Source organism: Equus asinus, chromosome 5 (genome assembly GCF_041296235.1).
Source record: "Equus asinus isolate D_3611 breed Donkey chromosome 5, EquAss-T2T_v2, whole genome shotgun sequence".
In the NCBI taxonomy this organism is placed as follows: Eukaryota; Metazoa; Chordata; class Mammalia; order Perissodactyla; family Equidae; genus Equus; species Equus asinus.
Genome location: NC_091794.1, coordinates 81,253,820 through 81,277,638, shown reverse-complemented (window position 1 = coordinate 81,277,638; position 23,819 = coordinate 81,253,820). Strand labels below are relative to the sequence as shown.

Below are 23,819 nucleotides of genomic sequence, written 5' to 3'. Positions count from 1 at the left end.
AGTGTTATAACTTTAGGATGTTAAATGCAATCCCCATGGTAACCACAAAGAAGAGCTATAGAATATACACAAAAAGAAATGAGAAAGGAATTCAAACATTTCACTACAAAAAATTCAACAAAGCACAAAAGAAGACAGTAAAGCAGGAAACAAGGAAAAAAAGCTGTAAGACATATAGAAAACAAACAGCAAAATGACAGAAGCGAATCTGTATCAGTAATTAATTTAAATGTATATGGATTGAACTCTCCAATAAAAGACATAAATCAGCAGAATGGATGAGAACACATGATCCAACTATATGCTGTCAATAAGCAACAGAGTTTAGATCCAAAGACACAAACAGACTGAAAGGGACAGGATGGAAAAGATATTCCACACAAATAACAAAAAAGAGGAGAGAATGCTATACTAATATCAGACAAAACAGACTTTAAATAAAAGCAGTTTAAGAAGGACATTACACAATAATAAAGGGTTCAATATGGCAAGAAGATATAACAATTATAAACATTCATGCACCTAATGAATGTTATGAAAACTGAAATGAAATATATGAAAACTGACAGAATTGAAAGAGGAAATAAACAGCTCTATATATAGTTGGAGGCTTGAATACACCACTCTCAATAAAGAATAGAACAACCATACAGAAAATAAGTAAAGAAATAGGAGACTCAACACAATAAACAAACTAGACTCTAAACATATAACACAATAAACCAGAACAAACTAGATCTAAGAGACATATACAGAACATTCTATCCAACAACAGTACACACATTCTTCTCAAGTGCACATGGCACTTTTCCAGGATAGACCATACGTTAGGCTACAAATTAAGTCTCAACAGATTTTAAATATGCATCATACAAAGTCTCTTCTCTGACGACAACAGGATGAAGTTAGAAATCAATAACAGAAATAAAATTGGAAAAGTCTCAAATTTGTGGAAATTAAACAACATACTCTTAAAAAACCAATGGATCAAAGACAAAATCAAAAGGAAAATTAGAAAATATTTAGTTACAAATGAAACTTATGCAAAACAGTAAAAGCAGTGTTGAGGGGAAATTTACCAAAACTTATGGAAAACAGTAAAAGCAGTGTTGAGGGGAAATTTCTAACTATAAACACTGATATTAAAAAACAAGAAAAAGCTCAAATAAACAACCTAACTTTGTAACTTAGAGACCTACAAAAAGAACAAACTAAACACAAAGCTAAAAGAAGGAAATAATAAAGATTAGAGAAGAGTTAAATGAACAAGAATAGAAAAACATTAAAGAAAAATCAATGAAACTAAAATCGATTCTTGTAAAAGATCAACAAAGTTGACAAATCTTTAACTAAATGGAAAAAGAAAAAAGAAGAGAGAAGACTCAAATTACTAAAATCATAAATGAACATGAGGACATTACTACCAGTTCTGCAGAGAAAAGGATTCTAAGAGAGTAATATGAACAACTGTATATCAATGAACTGGGCAACCTAGATGAAATGGACAAACACCTAAACATACAAAACCTACCAAAAATACATCACAAAGAAACAGAAAATCTGACTAGACCTATTTAACTAGTTAGGTGATTAAATCAGTAATCAAATATCTCCCGACAAAGAAAAGCCCTGGACCTGACGGCTTCACTGGTGAATTCTACTGAACGTTTAAAGAAAAACTAACACCAAACCTTCTCAAACTTTTCTAGAAAATTGAAAGAGAGGAAATACTTCGTAACTCATCCTATGAGGCCAGAATTACCCTGATACCAATGCCAGACAAAGATACTACAAGAATAGAAAACTACAGACCAATATCCCTTATGAACACTGATGCAAAAATCCTCAAGAAAATACTACCAAAATGAATTCAATACCGTATTAGAAGGATTATACATCATGATCACATGAGATTTATTCCTGGAATATAAGGATGGTTCAACATAAAAAAATTTATCAATGTAATACACCACATTAATAGAATTAAGGAAAAAACCCCACATGATCATCTCAAAATGATGCAGAAAACATATCTGACAAAAGTCAACATCTTTTCGTGATTAAAATACTCAACAAATACCACAGCAAACATCACACTCAATGGTCAAAGACTGAGAGCTTTTCCTCTAAGATCAGGAACAAGGCAAGGATGTCCACTTTCACCATTTTTATTCAACACAGTACTGGAACTTCCAGCTAAAGTAATTAGACAAAAAGAGAGAAATAAAAGACAACTAAATTGGAGAGGAATAAACAAATTTATCTCTGTTCACATATAAGATATGATCTTATATGTAGAAACCCTAAGGATTCCACAAAAAAACCTGTTGAATGAATGAATTCAGCAAAAAAGCAGGACACAAAGTCAACACATAAAAAGCAGCTGCATTCCTATACACAAACAATGAATAATCTGAAAAGGAAATTACAAAAACAATTCCATCAAAAAGAATAAAATACTCAGGAATTAATTGCAGAGGTGAAAGATACGTACAATGAAAACTATAAAACACTGCTGAAAGACATTAAAGAAGATAAATAAATGGAAACACATCTCATGTTCATGGACTGGAAAACAATATTGTTAAAATGTCAATACTACCCAAAGTGATCTACGGATTAAATGTAATCCATATCAAAAATCCCAATGACTTTTTTTTTTTTTTTTTGCAGAAATAGAAAATCACATCCTAAAATTCATACAGAATCTCAGGGGACCTTCAATAGCCAAAACTATCTTGAAAAAGAACAACAAAGCTGGAGGACTCACACTTTCTGATTTCAAAACTTACTACAAAGTTATAGTAGTTGAAACTGTGATACCAGCATAAAAACACACAAAGACCAATGAAACAGAATAATGAACTCAGAAATAAACTCTCACATACATAGTTAAATGATTTTTGACAAGGATGTCAAGACTTCAATGGGGAAAGGACAGTCTTTTCAACAAATGGTGCTGGGAAAATCGGATATGCACATGCGAAAGAATGAAATTGGACCCTTATCTAACAACCACATACACAAATTAACACAGAATAGGTCAAAGACTTAAATGTAAGACCTAAAACTATAAAACTCTTAGAAGAAAACATGAGGCAAGCGCTTCATTACATTGGATTTAGCAATGATTTCTTGGATATGATATCAAAGGCATAGGCAACAAAAGAAGAAATAGATTATTTTGGACTTCACGAAAATTTTAAAATCTGTCCATCAAAACACACTATGAACCCAGTTAAAAAAAGAGAGAATGAGAGAAAATATTTGCAAATCATATATCTGATAAGGAGTTAATATTCAGAAATAAAGAGAACTCCTAAAACTCAGCAACAACAAAAAATCTGATTAAAAAATGGGTAAAGGACATGAAGAGACATTTCTCTAAAGAAGATATAAAAATGGCCAATAAAGATAAGATGCTCAACATTACTAACCACCAGGGAATGAAAATCAAAACTACAATGGGATACGACCTCACATCCCCTAGGAAAGCTACTATAAAAAAAAACACACAAAAAACCAAAACCAGAAAATAACAAATGTTAGCAAGGATGTAGAGAAACTGGAATGCTTGTGCACTGAGTGTAGGAATGTAAATGGTACAGGCTCTGTGAAAAACAGTACGGCGGTCGCTCATGTAATCCAGCAACTCCACTTCTGGGTATATACCAGAAAGAACTGAAAGCAGGGTCTTGAAAAGATATTTTGTACACTTCATGTTCATAGCAACATTATGCACAATAGCTAAAACATGGAAGCACCAAAGAATTCACAGATGGATAAATGGATAAGCTAAATGTGGTATACACATACCATGGAGCGTTACTGAGCCTTAAAAAAGAAGGAAATTTTAACATGCTACAACATGGATGAACCTTGAAGACACTATGCTAAGTGAAATAAGCCAGTCACAAAGAGACAAATACCGTATGATTCCACTTATATGAAGTACTTAGAGTAGTCAAAAATCAGAGACAGAAAGTAGAATGGTGGCTGCCAGGGGCTAAAGGGGGGATACGAGGATATTGTTTAATGAGTATAGAGTATCTACTTTACAAGATGAAAAGAACTATGGATATCGATGGTGGTGATGGCTGCAAAACATTATGAAATGTATTTAATACCACTGAACTGTAAACACTTCAGGATGACTGGGATTTTATGTTATGTGTATTTTACCATAGTAAAAAGAAAAAATTTTTTAAAGAGTATGTATCAGGAAGACACCAAAACAGAAGTGACAAAAGGACAGAGAGAGAGAAAGGAGCTAGAGTTATCAAAAAATAAAGTTTAGGGGGCTGGCCCCTTGGCCGAGTGGTTAAGTTCGTGCGCTCGGCTGCAGGCGGCCCAGTGTTTCGTTGGTTAGAATCCTGGGTGCGGACATGGCACTGCTGATCAAACCACGCTGAGGCAGCATCCCACATGCCACAACTAGAAGGACCCACAACGAAGAATATACAACTATGTACCGGGGGGCTTTGGGGAGAAAAAGGAAGAAAAAAATAAAATCTTAAAAAAAATAAAATAAAATAAAGTTTAGTGTCTGGTACATAGAGGGCACTCAATAAATCTGGCTAATACTAAGTACCTCCTATATGCTAGGCACTGAATGAGGCCCTTGTATGGACCTAATTTATGGAATGAATAAGTTGCCAAAATCAAACAGCCACTGAGAGTTTCAAGTTAGGTAAGCTACCCAAATGAAAGAAGCAAAGATTATGAAAGATTTCTATTGTATCAAAAGACAGAAATAAAGATTCCACGAAAATAAAGATTGCAGCCTGACTGGGGATCTTGAGAACACAGGAAGCCCAAATATGTGAAATAAGCTAGGATAATGGTTGAAGGAAGCCACTTAGGATAGAAAACAGTTTCTTAGCATCAAAGATAAAAAACCAAGATAACTTACAGAAAAGAAACCACTTGGAGATAAAAGGTGGCAAGAAATTAAAATGAGGAAAGAACTTGAATATTAAACACCTATACAATGGAAACTTGAGAGAAGAAAACTGTAGGCACTCCAATTAGAGCAAAAGAAATGGCTACAAGGGTAAAGAGGAAAGAAAGTGAGATGAAAAATATTTTGAGTACAGAGTAAAACATCAATGATACTCTTCACCTTTGTCTACTCTTTAAGTAAACTTTGAACGTTAGTTTTGTTTAACATTCTTAGAAGATACATAAAATAAGAAATGCTGATTTTCTTTGCAAGTCTATACAAATTTAAATTGATGTAACTTCATAACTATGTTCCTATAAATATGTAAGTATCTTTAAGACATTTAATTCTTGTTTGATAACTTAAAAGGTAGAAGATCACAAAAGAAAGTCAACTGTAAACAAGAAAATCATATAAATCATGACAGAAAAACATATGGTTTCTTTATCTCAGTTTTTCTAAGATATATCTTAAATACATAAATTATTTGATTTCATTCATTTCTTAGAAATAAAAAGATGTAAATAGGTCACTGCTTCCATTAACAACATACCAAGTTGCCTCGGATGGTTACTAAATTACTGAATTTCATATGAATGAGAAGAAGAGAAAATCAAGTAGATAATTAAATTCATACCTGTTCCAATGTGTTGGGAAGGTTTTGTTGGATGCATGGCACCATGACAGACATTCTGCTGAACATTACTCTGTGAGTGGATAAGGCCAGTTTGTGTAAAGAACTGATTAAGAGAAGAACAGAGATCAGCAAATTGAACCTGATCTAAAGACCAGTTCTTGAGATCTGCCTGTCTCATACTCTCCATCAAACCTATGAGGAAAGCATTAAAAATATAGTTAGCATAGTTCTGCAAACATTGCAAGGAAAACAAAAAGACATTTATTTTTTAGCCCTCAAAATTTCCACTGGTAGTGATTTGCAATAAAGAATGACATTTTAAAATTATTCAAAGCCTGATTCTTTTAAAATGTGGCCAAATTTCTTTCCGAACTTTTGTCTGTGACCCTCTGCTACATCAAACTGGCCAAAAGCCTTAATTATGAATTTCGCAAAGTATTGTTTTTAAGCACACTACCAACTGTAAAACAAACACTATATAAAGAGATGTTTATTTCTACTAAAAAGAATCTTATAATCTATCCGAGAAAACAGGATAGGAGCATGCATACTTGGTTATATGTCAACCAATACTCACCTTGGAACTGTGAAAGGTCTACATCTGACCAATTAACACTGCTGGCAATTCGACAGCTTTCTTTTAGCATATCAAGTGTCGCATACCAATCATTTGAAACACCTATAAAAATAATATTGACAATACTATAAATCTTGGATAGTGAAAGTTTAAAGTATATGGTAAGGGAAGACAAGGAGCTGGCCTCATTCCTGACCTTGGCAGATTTCTATCCAGTTTTACAAACAGATTCACACCCATTATATCACGTGTTGGGGCAATCTGCTCTGTGAGACAGGCAGGGAAGGGTATTATTTCTCTCCATTTTATAAATAAAAGAAACTGAACCCAGACAGGTAGCACAACTTAGCAAAGTCACTATGATCATTCTAAGACTTGAACCCGGGACTTCTAAGCTCTAGTCTGGCAGCTTGCAAACTGCCAGATCACCTTATAATGTCAAACGTGATGACGGCTCTTCACATTTGTACAGTACAAATAAATCACCAGGCAAGACAGGTCATGTAAATCAGTATTTTCTTCCTATATAAAGTTCATTTTCCTGTCTTGTTATGACCTTAAGAGATATGTTCTTTATAACTTAGAGGCAGGTGCTCATTTAGAAGCAATGCACAGTGTAACTTAAAGCACTGAATCAAGGGAGGTAAATTAGATTGTATAGTAAGAGGAGGTGTTTCTTACAAGGCAAGCTTAGGAGAAATGCCTTAACACAGTCCTCCTGCCAAGGTAGTGAGGGAGAGGGCTGAGACTTCTGTAAGGAATGCTGATGAATCCATCCAGGACATTTCTAGTCAGGAATAGTATCCTCTGATGAGACATCATCAGGAGAGTTAAGACTCCACAGTCTGTATGTTAGCAAAGTGGTCACCACTCAAAGGCATGGGGCAAGAGCAGAATAAAGGAAGAAAATCCTCCATTCAGTGATTGCTGCCCAAATTACTCTGTTTTCAGGATCACCCCTGGATGGATGAAGGTAAGAAAAGGAGTTTTTGCTGCATCACAGATAACTCTGTATCAACTACTGGCTACTCGACTTTAAAAATTCTGCCAATTCTGGATTTTCTAAATAAACAATGAATGAGAGACAACATGACCCTGCCCTGAAGAAAACCATAATTTAGGGAAAACTTTGTTGGGGGGAAAATTAAATTAATACCCCAAGCGAGCCACAAACATTCAAGTCTTTCAGACATTCAGATCAGATCCTATAATAAATGCTGACTCAGCAACAAGAGAAAAGTCAAGTAATCGCTGTAGAGAGAGTGGCTGAACAAACTCTATCCACTCAGCAAATGTTGGCTGATTTTAGTCCTTTTAGAATAACTGGTGTCATAGGCTTTGCAGTCTGGCAGGCCAGATACAAATTCCAGTTCTACCACTTATTAGCAGTATGATCTTGTGAAAATTGCTTAACTTCTTTGAGTTACACTTTCCCTATTTATTAATGTAGTAATTTATACTTGATTTGGGAGGATAGTATGAGATAATGTATCTCAACCGCCTAGCACACAATGGACACTCAAACAACTGTCAGTTCCCTCTATTCCTTCCCTGTTAAAGACAAGCTATTTATTCCCATCTTACAAATGAGAAATTTATAATTCAAAGAGATTAATTATTATCACAGTCACAATGATTATTCCTAACTCCCCAAGGTGGAAGTCTATTTTCCTTCTCTGGCAAGCTACTATTGATATAACAGGTCACTAAGGGCACATATGGATTGTTTTCAGCTGTAATAGTACTTTTTTCTCCCGTGGCAATCATTAGACTTAACAAAAAGAAAGGTAACACCAGAGAGTCACAGAATTCTACTGATACCCAATCTCTACAATCATTAGTCAATCCTCAAAATCATATTGAGAACAAGCTTAAATTTCTGAAGAACATAATGACGTTAAAAGGTAGGTAAATAGTGACTCACACTAAGAGTTACAAAAGGAGGCTATATTATATACCTTTTTCTCTAGGCATAGATCTAAAAATAATACCAAGATGTTTTAGGAGACATTCCATTCCAACGCAGGAACTATGCCCAATTTTCCATTTTATTCTATAACCTACTTAGAATTAGTAACTGGGAAAACAAAACAAATTGTTAAAAGGAGCTTATTAAATTCCAAGTACTCGCTATGCATTTTTGTACCTTATCTTGTTTAATTCTCCAAAAAAAACTTACATTATTTTTTCTACTCTATAAACAAGGAAACCTTTTGAAAAAATTTAAGATTTATAACAAGTCAGAATATGAAACAGTATGTACTATCCAAAGCTCACTGCCTTGACAATAGTTTAACTGCCTGAAACAATGGTCAGTTTTTAACTGGTGAATAAGAACTAGCACTGTCTAGCATTTAGAAATCGTCCCTCCAGAGGCGGGCCCTGTGGTGTGGTGGTTAAGTTCAGCGCACTCCACTTCAGCAGCCCAGGTTCAGATTCTGGGCATGGATCTACATCACTCGTCAGCCATGCTGTGGCGGTGACCCACATGCAAAACAGAGGAAGACCGGCACAGATATTAGCTCAGGGCTAATCTTCAAGCAAAAATAATAATAATAATAATAATAAATTGTCCCTCCAGAAAGAAATCTCATCAGTAACATGGCTGGTAAGTGGACAGCCAAGCAAGCTGAGGGAAGCACCTGTACTTTGCACAACTCCAAGGGGTCCCATTCACCTTGTAGGCTATGTCTTTGGAGTTCTGCAATGCAAAGACTGCCTGATCTGTGAGCAATGTCAGTTAAGCATCTCACCAGAAACCATCCAGATCTATCTTAAGAGCAACAGATTTTTTAAAAAATCAAGATACAAAGAACTCTTTCTTCCTTTGCAATCTATCATTCTAAAATGAAGAACTTGGCAGGAATAAGTAAGGAAAGGAAGAGTGGGAACATTCACTGAATACTTAAATGCAAGGTACCAGACTAGGCATATTCACAATATGATTCTATTAACAGCATTATATACCAGGACTGTATACCAGGGTACCTTAGTTCCATTTTTATAGATGAGAAAATAAGACTAAAAGAAGTTAAGTAATGTACCAAAGGTCATAAGAGTCATAAAGAGGATTCATATACAGTCTTTCTGACATAAATCTATACTCTTTCTTCTATACCACACTGAATCACAATAAATTACAGACAGACTGCATTCCATTCTTCTTTCAAATACTCACAGAAACACTAGTTTTCCCAAAGGACAAAACAAGAGTTAAAACCAAAACCTGAAAGGGTTGCTGAGTTTGCCTATGTTACCACAATAAATTTTAATCAAGAAAATCTCCAGGTCAATCTACGGACTGAATGAGTTACAACTGCAGGATGACAGCAAGGAAACACAAAGGTGAGATGAGAAGAGTTTTGGTAGTAAATATATTTAAGCCACAAATGACAAAGGACAGATTCTAATTCATAGTTAGTCAAACACAAGTCAGGAAACAAAAAACTTACCAGAATTACAGGATACCTGTTGTGGGGGTGGGGGTGCCTGATGTGTTAACGTCTGATGCTGATGGTTCGGATGGTGCTGTATGTGTTGATGTGGAGAGGGATGCTGGGGGTGAGGGGACTGGAGCTGACTGTGTTGCTGCGGGTGCGGTGCTGGGTGCTGGGGACGCTGCGGATGCTGTGGTAAACCATGCGGTCGATGGGGCGGATGTGGAGATGGCTGTGTGTGCATCTGCGGGTGGGACAGCGAGACTTGCGCAACTGACGAATTACTGCCCGTGGTATTGAGGCCACCACCATGACTGTTGGACAGGCTGCTTTGGTTGCTGTGTGGGTGAGAGCTCACTGCACTGCTAGGAGAGTGCTGATAGGAACACGAAGTGTGGGACTGCTGGGAAGATTCAGACGGGATGTTCATCAAACCTAAAAACAGAGAAAGCAAGATCATTTATGGTCAGATTTCAGTTATATTTTATGACAAACACTTGCAAAATTATTTACAGAGCAAAGGCAATCTGCTCTGTACAGAGCAACAGGAGCAATAGGAGGCAATTGTGGTTCAGTTTAACCAGTGTCGATGGAACATCCACCAAACACATGAGCTCAGGGGTTACTGAGAAGAGTAAAGAAACATCATTCCCTGCCCTCGAGCAGCTCAAGGTCTAGTGGAACAGTCACTTAAGAAGATTATGTCCAACAATGCAAGTACTAAGGCAAAAGTATAAGGAAGGGATACAGGAACTTTGCTTCCTGCCTATTCAGCTAGGCAGGGGCTGGAGACATAGAGAAAGTCTTCCTTGAAAAGGCAGTATCTGAGTTGAGTCTTGAAAGATAAGTAAATGTTAAGGGAAAAGTGGGAAAGGCGTTGGGTCTCTCTAGGCCTGAAGACCAAGGTTTTGACAGAAGAGGGGGAGAGAAATAAAACTCAGTTATTTCTGATCCCTTTCTTTGACTACACCAAAAATTTTAAGTCCAAGGTGGCTAGAACCCTGAAGACTAAACAAAACGGCTATCTCCACTGTTCTTTTTCATTAATCTTATGGAACATTCTTGTGACACATACAGTTGAGGGGTTAAGACTGTATATTTTATAGCACCAGAAATTAGAGAGGGATTAAAATCTCTGCACTGCCATTTACACACTTGGTAACTTCAGAAAACTATTAACCTCTCCAAGCCACCATTACCTCAACTATAAATGGGTAAAATAATAGTACCTACTTCATAGAATTGTGAGGATTAAATGCCATGGTGCAAATACAGGCTGCAGGATGAGCTCAGTAAATGTTAGCTGCTATGATGAGTAGGCCAGAAATGTCTAATGTTAAAAATAATGTCTGTTTGGTTTGCAAGCAAACACTCATTTTAATAAATCTTATTGCAACATTTGGTTCTATATAACCAGGCTCTTTTCATATCCCAAAGGATGGCTCATACAATGTTTTGCTGAACCAAATGCAAAAAATTTTATTAAATAAATAATAAAATCCCACACCCTAGTGTCAGTCAATAAGTTAAACTTTTTAAACAAAAATATGGTTATTATCATCCTTGTCATTAATAGTAAAACTGCATTAAAATACATTGTAAGATAATCTTAAAACCTAATAAGTTAAGGTTTTATAGGTAGCAGAGTTAATAAAAGTTCTTGCCTTAGCCCCGGAAAACTATCATTTACAGGGACTTTATAGGATTATTACAGTAAAATGAAAGAAAGCACTTTTTTTATTACCTATTTCCACTAAAGTCCTAGCAGTTTAACCCAGCATTGGAATCCAGATACAATCTATATGAACATTTTCAATCCCAAATTGTTTTTAAATTAAAACAAAACATCTGTCAGAAGCCCAATAGGTAAAACTGATAAATGTAAAGCCGCTTTTGTTGAAGCCAGGGAAGGAAAGCTGCCAGGTCTCCCTCTTCATCCCCCCACTTCCCCTCCCTGAGACCTTCGCAAAAGCCAAACACTCCAAAGAGAGTAATGTGAAAGCCATCGAACTAGTCTAATCTTCATTGTACAAATGGGGTCGCTGAGGTCTAGAGAGCTGAAGTTAACTCAGTTGACTTTAATGATAGAACCTAGACTAAAATCCAGAATTCCTACCAATGCTCTTTTTGCTATTAGTGTGATGACATAGCATTGTAGGCTTCAGAAATTGTCACCATTGTTATTTCAAAGCCAGTATTTTTCTATTATGATCACCAAGATTGGATCTGCTTAGCAAAGTCTTTTATTCTTTTTGTACTTTCATAGATAGAAAGTTTAAGATAAACTTTGAGAAAATACACAAAATCTTACTTTAAACCAGAAAAACCAACTTCCTGTACGAGCTATTGATTCATCAATATGTGTAACACTTGCATATACATTAACTTTCATAATATCTGACAGTACAGTCATGTGCCACATAATGGTATTTTGGTCAATGACAGATTGCATATATGATGGTGGTCCCGTAAGATTAGTACCATAGAGCCTAGGTTTGTAGTAGGCTATACCATCTAGGGTGGTGTAAGTACAATTCTATGAAGGTCCCACAATGATAAAATCACTTAACAATGCATTTCTCAGAATGTATCCTTGTTGTTAAGTGACACATAATTGTATTAAAATGTAAACTGTATAAGGACATGGATTTTTGTCTATTTTGTTCACTGCTATGAACAGATAAACTCTCTCAGTTTGGGTATAAATAATTAATCTGCCAAACAAAGCAACTAGGAAATGCTTCAGTAGTACAGTTCCCAAGAATTTCTAACTAGTGTTCTATGGAGGGAAGACAATGCGACATCTAGATTCTATCACATGACTCTAACTAAAATTAAACCAGCAGCTAATGGGAGGTAAATCTAATACTGCATCTCAACCAAAATCACTTTTAGAGTTACAATCTAATTGAAGTATGTTGTATAAAACAATGACCCAGAGCTTACCACCAACCAATGTGTTCACTTGTAAGTGCCATACATGAAACTGCAAATTTGGTGCTACCATATTCCAATAGCTATCTCTTTGCTAATATCAGTCAGAACAGAAAGGCAAGACACATTTATTCTTGTGGTGCAGCATTTACCAATCAAATACTTCACATGCCAGACATCATTAATTAACCCTGGCAGTCTTTCCCACATGGCATAGATGCAGTGTCAGAATTCTTCAACAGTGTTTCAGGGTGTCACTAGCAATCAAGTGAAGTAGGCAGGCAAGAAGAAATTTACCTGCCATTCTTGTGTTATGATATAAATATACACAGAGAATAGTAAAGGCACAAAGAGCATTCATTCAATCCCGATCATGATGAATGTTCTAAGATTAAGGAAATATAAGCTGCAATATATGAAAATAATTGTTAAAAATTTTCAATAAAAACTTACTTTATAAAAAAAGTATTAAAAAAAACTCACCTTGTTGACTAAGTGACTGCTCAAAAACTGACTTATAAAGGCTCCGAAATGAGGCACTGAGATCTTCAAAATTATATTCTGAGAAAAGTAGTTGTTTGTCTCGTTCTGGAAGGTTGTACTGTGGCTGCTGTTGAGGAGTTAATGACTGAGACACTGGTTCTGGATGGTTTGTCACCTAACATTAAAAGAAAAATACTACTAAATTAGTAGCTCTATATCAGAATTGATTTGTTACATAAAATATAAGACTGAAAATATTAGAATAGTTTCTAGAATCCAAAGGAAATAACTTCCCTGTCTTTGGCTTTCCCATCCTCTGTTGAGTTGGGTACACATAAAAGACACAAAAATAAAGGACAGACACAAAATCGCTAATTTGGATCTTGAAGAACCATAGAAATCTAATCCAAGCTCTACATTTCACAGAGGAGGGGAAAGAGTTCAAAGAAGTTAAATGATCTTCCCAAGATTATACAACTAAGTGATAAGCTAAGCCTGGAACCCTTCCAGTTTGTATAGAATCTTCATCTTGATTTCTACACAAGTAATTTCATCTCAAACTCCACTATATTATGAAACTATTCAACATTTCTCATTCACTTATTTAATTAATTTTTAAGTATTTAAACCCAAATACTCTGAGTACTATGAGTCAGCTTGCGTGGCACTGCCCAAAGCAGCAAGGAATTTCAATACACTTAACTCTTCACTTTGAGGGGATTTTTTTTTAAATGAAACTAACTGGAAATGAGAAATGATGGGTAAAAGACAAAGGAGATTCTGAGAAAAACATATAGATCAGGGCCTTGAGCTATGCAGGTGAAAAAAAAAAAGCACGATAAACACCTAAAAAGTAAGAATTATCTTTGAAGACAGCACCACTAGAAATAAAATTAATAAAAAATGTCTGCTGTATCTCTTAAAGATTGTATCAAGGGGTGGTACACTATCATTCAGTGTTTTGAAAAATTAAGATACAAACACACTGTAAATTTATGCAGTCATTCAAAATGATGCTCACAAGGAGTCTAGTCTGCAATAACATGAAAAATGTGAATTTTGTGTAGGGTAATGGCTCCACCACTGGCACTCTGGTGACCTCACATGTCTCCACACAGGCCATCTAGGCAAGGCTCAATGGCAGGATGATCTAACCCTTGGTGGAACACTCCATGATTATCTTGGAACATGGCATCGTGAGTGGTCTTATGAGCAGCAAGTTCTCATCCTCCTTCCTGTCTTGTGGGAGGCAGCCATAGGGCAGTTTCTCATCCACCACTCTATCCTGCAGGAAGCTGCCAAGAGACAGTTTGTCATCTGCCTCTATTTCCAGTGAAGCAGGGGACTTTCTAACTTACTCTCTTAGGGTAGAGCTGCAAGTTACACAACTGCTTAACTGCAATATGAATTTGTTCCCCCGCTACAGTGGCCTAACACTTGTGAGGTCTATCATCTGGCTCCTCTGGTTTGGTGTCATCCTGTGGGATGTGGGGAACTGACACCATACTTACACTGTCTGCATGAGTAATAAACTGTGTCAATGCATTTGGGCTCACTGTGTCCTCATAGGCTCAACCTGTGGATATGTGACAAGCCCAACCAGCAGCTGATGCCATACTGTTACTTAAGGCATGCTTGACAACTGCTTGATATCTGGTTGTTAAATGAAAAAAAGCAGTCTACAATGTCTAGCTTTTAATAACGGAGTTTAACCTTCTTACGTGTACTAGCAAAACAGACATGTTTGTTCTTACTTCTGTCACCTAGTTCTATAAATGCTTTAATTTTTCCTCTTATTTTATTTTCTGATACTGGACCCTGTGTTCTTTGATTTCATTTGGTTTCAAGATTTTTTTTTTTTTTAAAGATTGGCACCTGAGCTAACAACTGTTGCCAATCCTTTTTGTTCCCTTCTTCTTCTCCTCCTCCCCAAAGCTCCCCCAGTACATAGTTGTATATTCTAGTTGTGAATGCCTCTGGTTGTGGCATGTGGGATGCCACCTCAGCATGGCCTGATGAGTGATACCACATCCATGCCCAGGATCCAAACCGGCAAAACCCTGGGACACCGAAGTGGAGTGCATGAACTTAACCACTCAGCCACGGGGCCAGCCCCTCAAGATTTTCTACATTCAAATTACTTTAAAAGCCACTTAAAATCATTACATCTTTGTTTAGTTTGCTTCAATTCTCCAACTAGTCCTTTTATATCATAACTGAGTGCTTTAATTTAATTCACTTCTTGATCAGCTAAGTAACTTTTTCAGGAAGGGCACATGAAAACAAGAGTAGGATGCTTTCTAAGCTCTGTATATCAAAGAATCTCTTGACTTCACATGAGTAAAAATTTGGTTGAGTATAATATTTAAACTCTGCATAAAGTGTTCCATTAAGTTCTGGCATTTAGTATTATGGAAGAGAAGTATGATTTGTGTTTCTTTGAATGCATCTTATTTCTTCTGCCAGAGTATTTATATGGATGATTACTTCTAAAACTTTAAAATTTGTCATGGTGTGTCTAAATAGATTTTTTTCCCCATTAACTTTTCCTAGAACTCAGTACCACTTTTAATTTCTATTTCTTCTGAAAATTGCTTCTGGACCAACTATTCTAGTTTCTTCTTCAAGGACACCTATAATTCTCAATTTTCCATATCAACAGTCTTCTTTCACATAATTGTTATTTCTTTTATCTGTTTCTACTGCATTCTGGGAGAATATTTTATTTTTTCCCCCTAGAGCACTAATAACAGTTTTGCAGAGTCACCTTTCTTTTTCCCTACGTTCAATGTGAATTTTAATTTTGTCTCTGAGTTTTTGTTTCCCTTGTGTTATTTTATTTCAGGTTTCCCCTCTTTATGTTTTTGTCCTGTGTAAGTGTTTACCTACTTACTCATCCTGGAACAGGGAACGATCTGGTGAGATCAAATTTATACCAATGAACAGTGCTGTGTATGGCTCTTGGGCTCTGTTCTGTCTACTGGGGAGGACAGCTGCCAGATGATTTGAAAAGAAGTATCAGATAACCCAAGGGTCACGTTCTTACAATAGGTAACAAAATCAGCACAGCAGCAAGAATACTTACACACAGTTCCCTGTATAGCATAGCTTTGTTTTCCAGGCCAAAATTGAAAACACAAGACTGGTTAACAATTGGGTACCAGGTCATCCTAACCTTTGGGATTTGTAGAATTCCCTTCTCAGATCTACAGCTGGAAAACAAGGTGATACACACATCCTCTAAGCTCTTTTACCAAAAACTCTAAAATATCCAATATAGCTTTGCTAGACTAAAGCACAAATATTTTCCCTAGTCCAATTGCTTTTCACTTGGGACAGATGGAGTAGAGCAAAATATACAACGTAGTACAACCATATATTTGTATCTAACTTAGTAAAATATAAGTACTCTATTAAAACACTATCAAGGGAGAAATCTGCTGTACTTATCTAAGCTAATGAATTGCCTAGTGAGAAACACACATCTTCACTTTTTATTTGTAGTTCAATTACATTTGGTTTAGTTTTAAGCACTACATAAGTACTCAACAAAGACGTTAACTTCACCAAGACTTACTGGTGTATAACTATGCACACTTCCAACACTGTTCAAATTAACAGATGCCAAACTCTGGTCTGAGAGACTGTTGTTAAGGCTACTGCGTGGGCTATCACTACCATCCTGATCAGTGTTGTACAATGTTACCTAGAATAAAAAGAAAAGCAACATTTGAATAAGTAGTTCCCATTATAAAGAGTACTTTTTAAACAACTACAGAAAGTACAACTAAGTTGGTATATGGCAGTAAGACAAAATGTTAGTGGTCTTTCCTTTGGTGCTTACCTACTCCAATGCCATGCCCTTCATCACTAACTCCATGTTCACCATAAAATAATGTACTCTCAAACTAAAGGACATATCCTATCCAGAGGTACACATTTTCAATTTACTGTCAGGTGTAATTAATTCATCAACATTTAATAAGAGGGGATTACAGTAATTTTTACTGTTAAATATTTCTACAATGCACAAATTCACTAAAACTCATTAAAACTCAAGCTTTCAACAAAATTGATGCTCTCTTCTACCAAAATCTTAGGCCTCAAAAAAAGAACACAAAAAATAGAAAGTTAAAAAAGAAATCATAGGCATCACATTGTTTATAATATTCAAAACTGGAAACTCAGTTGTCTGACACATTTGCAAAATCATAGATATGTGATCTAATTTTAAAATATAACAACAATATGTTGTTACATGCATTAGATGCGAAGGACAATACATACCAAACTGTTAACAACGGCTAACTGGCAGGTGGAAGGGGGCTAGGTACTCCTGAAGACTTTTGTCACTAATGGTGTATATTTTTACAATGCTCGAATTTCTTTACAAAAAGCATTATAATTTTCAATTAAAAACAGCAAAAGAAGATATTTTTAAAATAGAAAACTAGCTTAACTATCTCTCAAGGTCCTATTCAGATGTTACTACCAACTTTCTTTTCTATGCTCCTACTTCCTTAGGAACAATTAATACATTTGCCTTTATGGTCTAATTTTTACCAAATTTCTATTCATTACTAGACTGTTGGCTCCTTGAGTCCCCAATAAGTAATCATAACATAATGCTTTCTAATCAGTATACAATAAATATTTACTGAATTTAATAACCAACTGAGCTATCAACAATCCTTCTGTTTGTGCTGAAAATGGAATCATGCTCAATGCTCAAAAACATTTGCCAAAAAGGCTAAATAGTAGAAAACTAGACATAAAAGCCACTATTCTTAACGCAAAACCAAACTGTCCCACATTCATATCAGCTAGAAAAAATTATGTGTCTAGGAACTAATAAGGGAAAAGAGAGTAAGAAAAAATGTGATGGAATAAAGAAAACCCTGGCAAAGATTTTTCTGGTAAATACTTCCAGTGTAAATTTCATTTAAAAAACCACCACCACCTCAGGGCTCCTAGGAATAAACAAAAGCTATAAAACAATACAATATCAACAAATTACAAGCATTCTATGGTCATTTTCTTGGACGCTCCTTCTCTCCTGTCCATGCTCAGTTACCTATCACTCAAACCAGAAATACTCTCCATCATCTTAGACGAACCGTCATAGCTTATTTTATTTAGTAGAAAGATAAACATTTTTATTAAAATGAACATATATAGAAAGTAAAGTGCAGAGATTACTAGTTTATTTACTACAAAATGGGTATACTCATGTAATCACCACCCAGATCAAAGTATAGACAAGCAGTTTTTAAACTTTGATCTTATAACCTTTCTATAGTCTTAAGAGTTGAGGAGTCAAGGAGCTTTTGTTTCTGTTGATATACCTATCAATAAATGGCGTATAAAAAATTAAACCAAAATTTTTTTAATTTATTAATTTAAAAATAAAAACTACAAACCCAACTATAAGTTAACATAAAAAATATTTTCTCCCAATAAATAGAAGAATGCCATTATTTTACACTTTTGTAAATCTCCATGCCTGGCTTAATAGGAAACAGCTAGATTCTCACATCTGCTTCTGCATTCCATCTGTTACAATAAGTTGTTAGGTGGAAGTATAGAAATAAAACCCAGCATCACACATATATATATCTGGAAAGGGGAAGAATATTTTAAAAGACTTTTCAGATAATTGTAGATAGTCTTTTTTGATACTACACCAAAACACATGTCACACTTTTTAAAGATTAGCTAAAATGTGGAATCTGAAACCATATCGATAAATTTTTTTGTACTCTGTTACATAAAATCCACTGTTCTACCTTGTACTTTGAATGGATCATTTATCCATGCATGATTTTGTAACATTACGCATTGGTCATGTGAAAAATACTGGTTCACTAAGTTATGCAGATCTTCCAAATACTGACAATTTCAGTATATGACATCAAAACATCACTTGTGAACCACACCAATAATCTCATTAGAGAAGTCTTTAAAGACTATGAAGCTACCAGACTCCTCGTGGTGGATGTAAGTTTTCCAAACTTCTATTTTTTGCTTAAAAACTCAAATTTTATTACTGACAAGAGATACTGTCAATTCTTTTCCTTGAAGTGACAGACTCACTTCGTTCATTTTCAAGAAAACATCTGCCAAATGCCCAAATCAGAACAACCAGTGTCAGCTGTCTTTCAAGCAAAAGAAAAAATGATCCATGAATACAGCAGCCAGTTCAACATCGGACTCAATCAATCACACAAACGCTCTTTCTTGAAGCAACTACTGTACTTCAGTATGTAGTATAAGGTTTTATGCATACCTCCCATTTCATCACACAGAATATTAAAAAGATGTGTACTCAAAGGTCAACAGTTTAATAAAACTATTTCTCCTGCTTCACCAAGGATATTGGTGTTTTTTAAGTACTAGTTTTACTTAAGCGTGTGGCAGTGAAAAATACAACGACTACTAGAGTACTGCCTTGATTTATGCTAAGGCTTACATAACATTGCTTTTGCTGCACCAGTGAAAATGCATGAAGGAAAAGGCAAATAATATTTTAATATTATCATAGAAAGAGTTTTGACCTCATGGAATCCCTAAAAGGGTCTTGGTTACCCAGGCGTCCAAAGGCCACAGAACCGCTGATATAGAACATTACACCAGCACTCGAGAAGGCCCGCTCATGCACTCTCCCAATCCTCACTCACCAGCCAGTCATTATCCATTCCCATCTTTTCTGCACAGGATAATTTCCCTTCTAGCTAAAAAATTACTCACCTTTAATTTTTTTTTCCTTTTTGTTTTTCTTCCCCAAGCCCGCCAGTACATGTATATTCTTAAGTGTGGGTCCTCCTAATTGTGGCATGTGGGACGCTGCCTCAACGTGGCTCGATGAGTGGTGCCATGTCCACGCCCAGGATTTGAACCGACGAAACACTGGGCTGCCTGCAGCGGAGCACGTAAACCTAACCACTCGGCCATGGGGACGGCCCCCTCACCTTTAATTTTTTAATAATGAAGCACTAGTAACATATTCTCTCAGGTTTCTGTTTCTGTGAAAACGTATTTAACCTCCATTTTCCACAGAAGTTTTAATTTTCGAATTCTGGATTGGCAGGTATTTCTTTTCAGCACTATAACAATTCCATTCTAGTGTGTGATTTTAACCATTTCTATTCAGAAGTTTGTGTCTGGCTTATTGTTGCTCCTTTGAAGTTGCCTGTTTTTTCCCTCTGATTTTAAGATTTTTCCGCTTTATCTTTGTTTTTTAGCAGTTTCTTTTCTTTTTTGGTGAGGAAGATTGGTCCTGAGCTAACATCTGCTACCAAGCTTCCTCTTTTTGCTTGAGGAAGATTGTCTCTAAGCTAACATCCATGCCAATCTTCCTCTACTTTGTATTAGCAGTTTCATTTTTACTTGCCTGGTAAGGTTTTCTTTCCATTAACCCTTCCTGGGGGTTCTCAGAACTTCTTGAATCTGTACTGTGTTACCGTCCATCAGTTTTAGAAAATTAAAATATTGCTTCTTCTCTATTCTTTTTTTCCTCTTCTCTGGAACTCTAATAACAAGTCTGTTAGATCTTTCCCCCATATCCTATTTATCTCTTAAATTTTCCTGAATTTTCCACTACTTTTTCCTTGTGTTTCAATCTGCATATTTTCTATTGACCTATCTTCCAGTTCACTAATTCTCTTCCCTAAAGAGTCTAATCTGCTGTTACACCCATCTATTGAATCTTAATTTCAGTTATTATATTTTTCAGTTCTACAGTTTCCTCTTGGTTCTCCCACACAGATTCCAATTCTCTAATAAATTTTCTATAATTCATCTATTTTCTTGAATATGCTAGTCAGACTTATTTTTAAATCAATATCTATATCACTTGTGGATATGTTCATACTGCCCTTTTTCCCCCCCCCCCTCGGTATTTTTGTCCTATGTCCTAGAATGTCTAAAAATTTTGACTGAAGGTGAGAGTTTACTCATAAAAACTTGCAAAAGCTTGGGATAATGCTATCTTCTTCCAGAAAGGATTTAGTTTTCTTTTGGCAAGTAGAAGAATACAACCATACCACCCTAATAAAAATCTGAGGCTGCTCTATTCTAGTTTGTTCTCACTCACAGAACACAACCCTTCTGAGGTATCAACTTGAAAGCCTGGCATGTTTCATGCCTCCCTCATCCTTGAAGATCATGAACTACAATTTTTGTGCCCGCTTCTCTGTGAGACTGCTGAATTCTGGCTAGTAAAAAGTCTATTTGATTTGTCTGTGTCTGAGCACAAGCACACACAGGTTAGGAGTTAGCAAACACCTTAAGGGGATATTGTTTGCAAAAAGTTGAGCTCACTTCTGAGATTCCTCAGGAGCTTAGTCCTTAAGCTCCAGCTGTTTGGCATCCCCAAACTCCAGTTTTTATCTCCCTAGCTCAATGACAGCTCTAGGCTGCTATGTTCTGTTCAGCCTCTACACTGCACTGAGAATTGAGAAATGTCCAAAGAGAAAATCTGCAGGGTTTATCTCAATGTGTTTCCCTTTTTTTCTGGGATCTTCACCACCGAAGTCCTGGCTGCCATTTTACTGGGGTGGGGGGAGGGTTAATCTGATATTAGCTATTTCATCGTATCTGGAAACAGAAGTCTGCAGCTCCTTTGACCCCCCATATTATTTAGTCATGAAGTCCCAGCATTACTATTTCCTAATTGCTTCCTAATAGCCATAACTGCCTATGTTTAGGCCTCGGTACCTTCTGCTTGGACCACTGCAAAGAGCAGTTATTGGATACTTCTGATTCCAACCCATCTTCTTCACCAGAAACTCAAGTCTAATTGGGCACTATTAGGGATGATCTTTAAAAGTACAGTTTCTGGGCTTATCCAACAAGGACAAAGCAACTGATCTGGTAGTCCTGCAATGGAATCTGGGAGTTACCACCACCACCAAACACACATACACACCCCCCTCCCCTAAGTGATTCTGACGGAATCATTACATGGATTGATATCTGGGAAAAACCACTACTTTACACCTCAGCTTTCAGTTTCCTTTCTAAATTGGAAATCTGATTGGTCATTCTGATTATAATTTGTCTTCTACCTGTTTATTCATTACCTTTCTACAAATAAAAAGATCTTATGTATACTATATTAGCATTTGTGTTTGTGTTTATGTGTGTGCAAGACAAAGTGGAAGAGCGAGAGACAGAGAAAAAGCAAGCGCAAGTGAAAGCATGGGAGACAAAAGGAGAGGGTGAAAGCAAGATTGAAAGAGAGTATGAACATGAATGTGAGAAATGTATGGCTTCAAGGTGCTCGTGGTTCATTAAGGGAGGAAAGAGAAGCACTGAACTGAGTTACTACATGAACTTCCCAGAGCCGTTTTAGAGTTGAGATGAGACTAAGTACCTTATAAAGACGAGACAATTGTACCCCACTAAGTATTGAGTTGGCAAAAAGTTTTGACCCTTGCTTAAAAAAAAAAAAATGCAGAATTTTTTTTAATGTACCTACACTTGAATATAATGAAACAGGTTGACTACCATTCCAATGAACTCTATGAGTTTGTCCGAATTATTTATTTTACTGGATTCTCTTGACTCCCTGGGAATTTGACAATCTCTTTTTCAATCACATATTCAGAGGGGCAATTGATGATTTTGAAACAAACTGATTCAATAAAATGCTGACTCAAAAATTCCACCAATGGGAACTGGCAGTGTCAAGAATTTAAATGAACATAGAGCTTCACAATAAGCATCTTCCAATTTCTCCAGAGAAATACTTTCTTCTAATTTGTGTATTCCTCAAAACATTGTGGATTCAGCTTTCAAGCTGCCATGTATGGGTTGGCCAAATCTGTATCATCTTTAAACTGAACCATATAGAACTCTATTGTTATTACAAAGGCAAATCAAATGTATTACTCAATGACATTTCAAAAGTGTTTAGAAAAATGGAATTACTTTGTTAGTCACAGTGTTGATTGCCAGAGTTGGAGAGGCACTTCCCGAAATAATACACTCCATTCCCAAAGAATCTGAATCTATGCTATATGGAGTTGAGGCCTAAAATACAAGAACAAAATACATAATTATTAGCTCATATATCCAGCAACTTTAACATAATTTAAGGTATTTCATCAAATTCTCCAATATCTAGTTTTGTGCTTTGTTTCTGAAAATGAACTTAAATCATTACTGAAATCTCTTCTACTGTTATTTTAATATTCTACTGACATGACATCACAAAGTCCATTGGTATGGCTACTCCTTACCAACTCTTTTAATTGACTGTGGGACAGGTTAGCAAACATTATAAATGTCTGTAGTGGAGACTGCTAATGGTCCCCTAATACCCATTCTCCCCTCCTCTCTCTTTTAGTAATAGAACTCTATAGTTCTCGACTCCTCGCTGCCCAGCTAAAGACTACCTTTTCCAGCCTCATTTGCAGCTTGTTGTAGCCATGTGACTAAGGTGTGGCAAATGGGATATGAGCAAGAGTGATATGTACAACTTCTGGGTCACGTCTTTGAAAGGAACTTGCTTGCCCTCCATTCTCTCTTTCCCTCTTATTGCAGGCTGGGGGACACAGATATGGTGGTAGCCATCTTAACTATAAAGCTGAGGATAACACCCTGGGGAACACTGGAAAGAGAAGATCAGAAGGAACATGAACACCTGAATGACCTTGTGAAACAGAGCTGGTTATCCACCTAATCCACCTATCAGCTTGGACTTTTACCTGAGAGAGAAACAAATCTTTCCGGTTTAAGGCTCTCACTTGTTTTATTTTTCTTCCTTTTTCTGTTACTACAACTGAACAATATCCTGAATAACACAAC

The 23,819-nt window shown here is 36.1% G+C and overlaps 1 protein-coding gene across 13 annotated transcripts in view; it reads right to left on the bottom strand.

Annotated features, from left to right (window-relative positions):
- FOXJ3 (forkhead box J3) overlaps positions 1–23,819 on the bottom strand; it is a 133,946-nt gene that overhangs the window by 11,907 nt on the left and 98,220 nt on the right. For 7 of the 13 annotated variants that reach the window (XM_014867288.3, XM_070510156.1, XM_044770514.2 and 4 more), the window contains 6 exons: positions 22,941–23,042; positions 16,588–16,716; positions 13,011–13,185; positions 9,609–10,028; positions 6,157–6,258; positions 5,580–5,771 (listed from right to left, as the gene is read on the bottom strand). In XM_014867288.3, the coding sequence (XP_014722774.1) occupies positions 5,580–5,771; positions 6,157–6,258; positions 9,609–10,028; positions 13,011–13,185; positions 16,588–16,716; positions 22,941–23,042 (1,120 nt within the window). The remainder of the gene's footprint in view (positions 1–5,579; positions 5,772–6,156; positions 6,259–9,608; positions 10,029–13,010; positions 13,186–16,587; positions 16,717–22,940; positions 23,043–23,819) is intronic. The other 6 variants (XM_070510158.1, XM_070510157.1, XM_070510163.1 and 3 more) reach the window with 2 other exon arrangements.